Raw genomic sequence first — 9,879 nt, 5'->3', positions numbered from 1 at the left:
ATTAGTAATAGTAGAAATGGTCAATACTTTTGATTATGAAACTGCAAATTATAAAGTACCACCAACCAAATCTATACAAATTATAAAAGCAAACTACGAAGAGTTAATAGAAATTTTGAAAAAGAAATTACATTTTAAAACTTTACGAAGAGTTAATAGAAATTACATTTTAAAAATTGGTATCAGAGCCAAGTTAACGATTAAGGGTAACACTTTCTCTTTAAGCAACACTTTTAGTGATACGCTTTTAAAAACAACAAATAACCATAAAAGACAAACATCTTTACAAATGCATCTATACACTAGATGCCCCTATATTTTATGGTTTTAACTGATGACGCTTTGACCTTGGTAATAGTTATATTAGAGGCACTGACAATAAAGTAAAGTTGGTTTGCTAATTAATTGTACATCAAATAGTAAAAGAAATTGCTATCTCAAATCAATTTTGATTTAAGTCTATGCAATAATATTTCCTTGAAATAAAAAAAAAAACATAAATTCTTAACAAATTAAATTAAACAAAAGGAAGAAGAAGAAAAGAGGAAGACATCAGTGCGATCAGCTCAGCAGTGAAAGTGAAACCCTAGACACCGCCATGAGACGCACCCTTCTCCGAAGTGCTTCCCTCTTCTCTCGCAACCTTCTCCTCCGCCCCCCTCCTCCTTCTTCTTCCTCCACCACCTCACTCCCCTCTCCTTTCGCCGCCGCAACCCGCCCCCGACTCAGGCTCTTCTCCTCCGACACCAACGACTCCTCCAATGAAACCAAAAACGACGCCGCCCTCGATATCAAGGACGTGAGCAACAAAGGTACACAACCCCCTTTCAATCATTTCCCTCTCTAAATCCACCAAATGAATCTGTATATTTATGCATTCTTTTCGGTTCTGGCAGAGCTGAAAGAGTTGATGGTGAGTTACTTCAAGGGCGATAACCAGGTTCTTCCGTCCATCATGGAGGCAATCATGCTGCGGAAGCTCTCCGGGAAGCACGAGGACACCGACGACGAGCTCATGGACAGCCTTCGTATGGAGCCCATCGATGACGTCGATGACAAGGATTTCGAGGACGATTTCGAGGACCTAGTGGAGACTGATGAGGAGATCGATGACCTCTACAATGCTAGGGATATCGTCATGAAGAGGATGGTCAAGGATGAGTTCTTCAACATGGACGAGAAGAAGTGGGATGAGATCGTTGAGGATGGGGTCAAGCATGGCATCCTTAGGGACACCAAGGAGTGTGAAGAGATTCTCGAGGATATGCTCAGCTGGGACAAACTTCTCCCCGGTATGCCGCCGATTCTTGTTTAGAAATTGTACTGATTAATACATGATTCATTCTCTTTAGTGCTCTAAAAATGATTAGTTTAGTGTGCAGTGTTAATTACATTCAGGGCTATTATAAATAGGTTGGTAATAAGTAATAACTTCAATGTGCAGTGTGAAAGGCAATAATTCTGTAGGCACCAATTCTTATCTTCTTGCTTGTGCCTTTTCTGTTATTATCTTTGCATTTTTTGAGTTAAAATTTAGTTTTCAAATTCGACATTGGGTGACTTATGTTTGCTGACTATGCTGCTTTTTCATTTCTCGTTTTGGTGTGAAATTTCATATAGATGAGATAAAAAAGAAGGTGGAAATAAAATTTAATGAGCTTGGGGACATGTGTGAGAGAGGAGAGCTGGAACCCGAAGAAGCTTATGAACAGTTTAAGAAGTTTGAGGATGAGATGGTTGCTGAGTACATGAAGATAATGGAAACACAGGAGGCCCAGTCTTGCGATGGTACAGCTGTCCCAGACAAGAAAAAGGATTTAGATGACCCACCTGGCGAAGGCCCGATTCTCCGGTGGCAGACACGGGTAGTCTTTGCACCTGGTGGTGATGCTTGGCATCCAAAGAACAGGAAAGTGAAACTATCTGTAACTGTGAAGGAGCTCGGACTCTCAAAGTACCAGTTTCGCCGGCTGAGAGAATTGGTAGGGAAACGATATCATCCAGGAAAAGACGAGCTTACAATTACCAGTGAGAGGTAAAGTGTTATACCTATAATTTTCATTCATAGACTATTTCGTTCAATTTTCTGATTTGTGTTTGGAATCCTTTCTGTATTTTGAAGGTTTGAACATCGGGAAGAAAACAGAAAGGACTGCTTAAGAACTCTTCTCAATCTCATTGAGGAGGCTGGCAAAGCTAACAAACTGGTGGATGATGCACGGGCTTCATACGTGAAGGGAAGGCTCCAAGCCAATCCTGCTTTCATGGAGAGGTTGCGAGCAAAGTCGATCAAGAGATTGCAAGAATCTAATCAGGTGCCTGCTTGAGGTTCTTCAGGTCTGATGTACGAATTTCGGACCCACCTTTCACCCGCCTTAATTTGTCACTGCTCCCATTCTACTTCTGTGATTTTGATCTTTCCTTTTTACACCGGAGTTATATTGTGAGCCAAAGTTGCGGCAATAGCCTTTTCCGCATGGTGGGCTGAGGTTGTAACATTTGATTCTCCGAGTACGCCATAACGGAAGGAGATTCAGTGCACTGAGCTGTTCTTTAGTCGTATCTTTGATATTTAGAGATAGGCATCGCCGATAATTTACCTTTAGCAGGTGTTGTATGCTAAGTAATTGGTTTTTATCATGCTTCAAAGTTTTGTTTGCTTTTTCACCAATAAAATGTTTTTATGTGTAAATAAATACAACTGACGGTCACTTGGATACTGACTAAAAATTACTTTGTAGCTGTTCAATTATTTGAATTGCACAGTGAATACCTAAACTAAAAGTGTTGCTCGAAAAGAAGATATGGCAAAGATTATTAGTGCTAGCTTTGTTTCTGTAGAAGCCGTTGGGACATTGATTGGTGGTTGCCGAAGCGCAATGGATAGTCAATACGAAGGCTAAATGCAAACAGAATTTGACTTTGTTTACCTTTAAACGCCTTTTTCTACGGTTTAGATCCGATCAAGTTACTTGGAATTCAAGTGCACCAAACCTTTGATTAGGGAACATGAATAAATAATGAATGAATAAAAAACAGCAGCAGCAGGTGACCAATTTTTTACCGTTCCGTTCAAGGCGCTCAATATTGCAATAATATTTTATTTTTTGAAAAAGCACCTGTGATATATAATCGCCACCGCTTATGGCTTCGGATTACATAGTAACTGAGCAATCATTTGAGTTCGTGTCTATTACTTGGGATGGCCGATATTGACCTAAACATCACTGACTCATTTTGAACGAAGTCCCTAATCTGAATCTCCATGTTGAATTTTTTTTAATGCACTCTTCCAAAAGCAGTTGGTGTGAAATGTGGAAATAGGGAGCATAAACTAAGACAAACGAAGCATTATTTGTTGAGAAGCATGAAGGTAAGCCTGCCAATGGTAACCTTTGTTCATATTCTAGCATGCGCTCTCCACATCAGCAACCATGTTGGAGATGCGTGGTTAACCTGGTTGAGTTTCTGTTAGTTGTTGAATGTTGTGTGATTGTGTCTGTTTCGCGTGAGGCCATGATACACAATGTATAGTTGTATGTTCTGACAAAAGCAGGATTATGGAATGGGATGTTTCCGGAGCATTCTTTATGTTTTGACATTGATTCAGGTGATATTTTTTATGACGTTAAACCAAATTGTGTATGAAGCCAAAACAAGAGTACAGTCGTAGGCTTTAGATGTATGGATATTAAAAACATAATAAGTAAAAATACATTGTCAAGAATGGGATTCGAACCCATGCCCTTTCGGACCAGTACCTGAAACTGGCGCCTTAGACCAACTCGGCCATCTTGACTTATATCATGATTCTGGCAACTTTTATTAAATAACTTCATGTATTATAATTTTTTTTTTCTTGTTAATTGTTATCATAACTTGGAATGGGTGTTTGGACCATAAATGCCAAAAGCTCTTCATATTTCCCTACACAGTGGTATCAGCAGTATACACCAAGATTAATTTCTTCATTTCTTGGAAACCCCCCACCACAAAAATGATATTAATTTAACTCAGCATTTATATATAGTCAGATAACTACTTTGGACAAAAGAAGGAAAAAAAAAACAAAGCACATTGTTAGCTTGACTTTATAGGTTTGACGCATTGCACTGACACGTAACACCCTTCAATATTGGTACAAAAGTTGGGCCTAAAATGTGTCTCTATTATACAGTGGATTAGCATAATAATTGAAGGAATTTTTGTTCTAGAAAAAGTATAAATGTGATTACTGGACCTTACTGCTCCATTGTTCTCGTCATGAAATTAAAAATTATGGTAGTGGAAACTAATTAGTATGGCTTGCCGTTTCTCACACACAAATCATGTGATGCGAGTCTAAATGGTTAATACTTTAATTCCAGCTAGAGTTTAAAATTGGCACACATGTTTTAATTGACACTTTCATAAATAAGCTTAACCAACAAAGACATTTATTTTTGTACTTGGGGAAGCGGCAACTAGTTTAATGTTTTTCACTTTAATTGGAGACTTAAATAAATGAGGACTAAATATGGTTATTGTTGGTTGATGTTGGAAACTGCGACAGTGTTGTGATCCTAGTCCCTTATATTATTCTTAAGGGAATTTCTATATACATATATGGATATATACCAACACTTGACATGAGAATGATGATGATATTTTTTCATCCAGTTTATAAAGTATGGTCGGATTGTAATTTTATTTGATCTTCTTTTCCTTGACCGGTCCTCTGGGAATTTTGTTCAGATATGTCTTCTGAAACCTTCTATATTTCCTCCTAATATCTATCATGATATGTTCAGCCAAATTCCTAATTTCTTCCTCGTATCTATCATATACAATTGGCAGTGTTTGGATGCAGATAGAACCTTGTGATCATAAACATGAAAAGACAAAAGTTAATGCACTTATTCTGCAGTATCAAATATCTTGACAAAGAAACAAAGTGTAGGAGTTGAGTTCTAACCAATGTATAGCAGATTGATAAAGCTGAAGTAGTTTCCAATTTCTGATAATATATAGAGGGAGATGATAATCTGAAAATTTTTATTTACAAGTTAGATATTTAATTTGGTTTTGGTTAAGAATTCAAGTGCATAGATGGATAATCATTATTAGCATACTAGAAGAAACCGTGGTAGGTCTGTTCCACATGAAATGTGGAAGAGCACTTGTAATAGCTGGTAAAATCTTCTCTGCAAATTGAAAGCCAGATCTTCAAAGAAAGAATCTTTCAAAATAGTTTCCGGAATCTTGGGACCATTCCTGTGTATCACCACGTGCCAGATATATAATTTTTTTAGCATATTAATTTTTAAATTATTTGGAGACATTATATAAAAGTAATGCTCTATAACTATAACTAGTGAAATTAATGAAGATAAATTTATTGTTGAGTAATAAAGTAGTCCTCAAATTTACAGTTTTCACTATAGCTCTTTAAATTTAAAATTAATTTATACTAGTCTCTGAAATTCATTTTTAGAACTATATTGGTTCCTAAATCTTTTCTAGTATTGAATTAATGAACTAAGTGTTGAGTTGACTTTGACTTGTCACATTTAGACATAGGACTACATAGCGTCATTTTGTTTTGTCACTTAAACAAGGCAAAAACGAAAAGAGGAAAAAGAGTTTATATAATGTGTAAATCATTATATCTCCATTCTCCAAAACAACTTCGCTTTTGCCTTAGTTAAGAACTATAACCAAAAATATCATTTAGCCATGTGTCTAGCGTGACAAGTCAAAGCTAGCTCAGCATTTTGTTTATTGATTCAACGTCGGAAAGAGTCTAAGAATTGATATTGATGCCTGAAGCTGGATCTCAAATTCATCAATATAGCAAATTTTAAATATAAAAGACTAAAATAATAAAAGTTGTGAATCTTAAGTACCACTATAAGAATTTAGTCTAATATATGACTCAAGTCAAAATGGTTACCATTTAAAGATATCAGCAACCGTGGACCATATGTAGAGTACTAGCATTGTGGTGATGGAAATGTGAGAAATAAGTGTCACGAAATTGTACTCAACAACCTCAAACAGAAACCAAATAGCTGTAATCCCAACCAAAATTGCAGCTGATACATTTCTATCTTTCCATAATAACACATCTGCCACTGAAAATTCAGCAACCAAATAATATAATCAATTCATTCAACTACAAGAAATAATTAGAAAAAAAGATTAATTACTTTTGCATCTCACATGACACAGGTGAAAACAGTAAAACACACATGGCTTTGTAATATTTTATCATCAATTATGAAGCGTGTACTTTTTTATCCCTTTCCTTTTGTTTCTTATTATTATATTCTCCAACATGAATCAAAAGTAACAAGTACCTTTTCCTCCTCCAAGAACTTCATGTATTGATTTTCCATGGGGAAAGATCTTTGACTGTGTTGTGATAATTTCATTATCAGAATCAGAGGATGTATTGTGCGCCATATTTGCTTGTTAGAAAGAAGATATTGCTCTATTGTGCAGCCATTGTTATTTTATACTATTCTGGCATGCACAATAGTAAGTAATTATTCTATTCTCGTTATTGAAGGAAGGTATGAATTAGGTTTGAGGTTAAACTTGGATACCTTGAATCTTAGATGAGACTACTACTTTGGCATGCAATTCTTATTGATGGATTTGTCATGTAATTCATGCCAAGTATATACTACTGTATATATATATTATTAGTTTATTACAATCCAATGCTATTTAATTAATTTTAAAAAAAAAATATGAAAAAATGATTGGATAAGAGCATGTTTGGAAAACAGGAAAAAGAAAAGACAGACTTGCTCAAAAAACAACTTATAAGCAAAAATATTGTTTTTGAATTATAGTAATTTTTTTACCAAGTTAATCACAATTATCACATATCAAATAATATAAATAAATATTTTATACATATTTTTGTAATTATATCATTTAAAAATAATTTCTTTTTTTTTTTTTCATACATTCCAAATATAATGATTGATTGTCACATATAAAACAAGAATTATTTAAATAAGTTTAATTTATTTATCCTATATATGTTACTAACCACCACTCTTTAATTTCTTTTTTACAGTATTTCTTTTTTTTTGTTATTGATCAGGATATATGAATCCAGCTTGTTTAGAAAGGGTGAAGAGAAGAAAGATAAGAGAGAAAGGTGTTGTGTTTGTTGGCTCAGCTTATGAATACTTCTTGTGAATCAACTAAATCAATGAATATTCTAACTTCTAAAGACATTCCATTACTAATGTAATATAGAATCTTAAAACATTTACCGGGACTTTGCATTGTTAAAATCTTAAAATATATGTGTATAGTATAGAGTCTTAATTTTAATTATTTAAATGTAACGTATAGAGTCATATTTTTTTAAAATATAAGTGAAATTATATGTCTGTTGTACATAAATTTATCATCATTATTATTTATTAGAATAATTATTTTAGAAAAAGTAAGAAGAATAAAACTATTATTTTGGGCTTTAAAATGTTATTTTGAAAAAATATTTCTAAAAAAATATATCATATTTTCATCCTCATAAAATCAATATTCGCTATATAAAATTCACCAAAAATAGAGATAAAATAAAAAAATAATTTTAGAGATAAGATTTTACATAAATAAAATTGTTATATCACTCAAATTTGATAATTTTAGATAAGCTAATTTTTTTTAGGTGGATAATGTAAAAAAAAATTCTTAGAAAATTGGAATTATCCTCTTTAGTCTTTTGTATGCATTTTTTAAATAATGTTCTAAATATTACAAATAAACTAGATTTACAAATAAACTAATGTTATAAATTTTTTATATAAAATTTTTTGATAACTAAAATTATAATAGAGGAATTTTGAGTTTTATAATTAGTTATAACATAATTTATATAGCTATTAAAACAAATATAATAAATTTTATAATAAATTACATTAGTAATGTATAATGAAAACTAATTAGATCAATCTATACTTATATATATTGAAGTATTTGCTTATATAAGTAGTATTTTTAACATGTGAAGAGCACATACTCTTTTAATTTGCTCTATTAGGTTTTTCAAAACATAATTTTTGTACCATCTAGATCAATATTTGATTTTGTCAATTTTTTTAATTTTTAATTTTTTTCTTTATTTCTTTCCTTTAATTTGTCATAAAAATTCTTTCACAAAATTATCGCGATTTGAAAAGATCTCTAATCGTTCATAATCTTAATCTTAAAATCTCACTCCCCCAATATGAATGGAACCCTAATTCCTCAGCAGCCATCGAAGTCCCACTCTTTCGGCTACTAACTTTGGAAATTTTTATCACCTTCCATTAATTTCATGTTTCTAATATGGATGTTAAAAAATTTTACAATTTCATTACTAAGTTACCTAGGTCAAAGTGTTCTTCTTGTAAGCTCATTCTTATCACGTGTTGAAGACTCATTAAAAGTTATATCTTAGCCACCACATGTCCACATCTATCAGATTCAATTGGCTATCATAGAAGTCACCCCACAAAGTATTTGTTTAAGTAAAATATTTGGTAAAATATACTAAAAAAAAAAGAAGTGTTATTTTATCTTAATATTGTTGAATATAAATTAATTTTACAACTTAAAATTTCATCTTAAAAATTCAAAATCTATAAAAAAATTATAATATATAAATTATTTAATCTATAATGTAAATTATATAAAAATAAAATAATATTTTAATAAATAAAAATAAATAATATGATAATTTTTCTTAAAAAATAAACAAATAATGGTATTAAATTCATTATTAATTAGGAAATAATGTTAGTTAATGTCATTAGATGAGAAAGGATAATAAGAAAAATAAATTTAAAATTCTATAGAAATTATAACTCGACAAAAGGTGACAATATGCCTCTTACCTGCAAGTACCTAATTCGATCCAATGTGATCGAGTAAGGTTGCCAATTCGATTCGCAGCGGGTATAGTAGGGTGTGGTTCGGGTAGGATGCAGGTTGAACCTTACTAATCCGTACCTTATATATGTATATGTTATATACTTATATAAAATATATTTTAAGTGAATGTTGAATCAAAGACTTCTCACTAAATGTAAAAAATTCTTAACTACTAAGAGAAGATCATTAATTAATAATTTAATACGTCTTTTTTACATAAAAGTCAATTCTATTTTAAATTATCATCAAGTTATATAATAATGTTGTATTCTTTTGGTAACCCCGGGTAGAATTGGGTACCCGCAGATTAAGAATGATAGAATTAGAGTTAGAATATTTTCAACACATAAATAGGGTTACGGTTGGATCCAAACACTATCCTATCCTAATCATTGTCACTCCTAATAATAGAATAAGTAGAAAATTGGTCATTTTTTAATTGCAAAAAATAATCATATTAAATAACCAGCTGAGTCAATTAACAACAGCTAACTATTAGTTGGAATATAAACAAACAAAAAAATCTAAAATAAATTAAAAAAATTCAAAATTAAAAAAAAAAACATCCAAATCATTATAAAAAGAATATTCAAAATTTAACAAAAAATATTTAAAAACGTAATAAAAATAAATATTTAAAATTATTGTACAAACATTTTTAAAGGCGATCCACAAAAGAAAAAAAAAACAAAAAGAGAAAAACGCAAAAAGAGAGACTACATAGAAAAAAAATACAAAAAGAGAGGAGAAAAAAAATAAAAGAAAGTACAAGAGCTCATATTTTTTTAGCATAAAATTAGTTTTTAAAATTTTAAAATTAGAATATTTTAAAAAATTAACTACTTAGTTACGTATAGATCTAATTTCTTAGACTTTTTCTGCAAACAAATATGAATATCAAATTTTACATTAATAAAATAGATAGATAGATTAAATTAAACACAATAACTCTATCAGGTGCCT

At 31.5% G+C, this 9,879-nt stretch overlaps 2 protein-coding genes and 1 non-coding gene across 3 annotated transcripts; 1 reads left to right on the top strand and 2 right to left on the bottom strand.

Moving 5' to 3' along the window:
* Positions 1 to 529: 529 nt before the first annotated feature.
* Positions 530 to 2,836, top strand: LOC130966306 (uncharacterized). The gene is made up of 4 exons (XM_057891095.1): positions 530 to 812; positions 897 to 1,292; positions 1,621 to 2,035; positions 2,123 to 2,836. Exons 1-4 carry the CDS (start codon positions 599 to 601, stop codon positions 2,325 to 2,327), a joined length of 1,230 nt encoding a protein of 409 aa, XP_057747078.1. The 5' UTR covers positions 530 to 598; the 3' UTR covers positions 2,328 to 2,836.
* Positions 2,837 to 3,718: 882 nt separating this feature from the next.
* TRNAL-CAG (transfer RNA leucine (anticodon CAG)) lies at positions 3,719 to 3,799 on the bottom strand. Its single transcript has one exon. It is a non-coding gene; the product is annotated as a tRNA-Leu (tRNA).
* Positions 3,800 to 4,407: 608 nt separating this feature from the next.
* LOC130970609 (reticulon-like protein B9) lies at positions 4,408 to 6,444 on the bottom strand. Its single transcript, XM_057896741.1, has 5 exons — positions 6,339 to 6,444; positions 5,933 to 6,113; positions 5,112 to 5,253; positions 4,955 to 5,024; positions 4,408 to 4,856 (listed from the first exon to the last, which is right to left on the bottom strand). The coding sequence occupies exons 1-5, from the start codon at positions 6,442 to 6,444 to the stop codon at positions 4,687 to 4,689; spliced, it is 669 nt and encodes a 222-aa protein (XP_057752724.1). The 3' UTR covers positions 4,408 to 4,686.
* Between the last annotated feature and the right edge of the window lie 3,435 nt (positions 6,445 to 9,879).

This window comes from Arachis stenosperma, chromosome 3 (genome assembly GCF_014773155.1).
Source record: "Arachis stenosperma cultivar V10309 chromosome 3, arast.V10309.gnm1.PFL2, whole genome shotgun sequence".
In the NCBI taxonomy this organism is placed as follows: Eukaryota; Viridiplantae; Streptophyta; class Magnoliopsida; order Fabales; family Fabaceae; genus Arachis; species Arachis stenosperma.
This window is presented reverse-complemented; position numbering and strand designations above follow the sequence as displayed.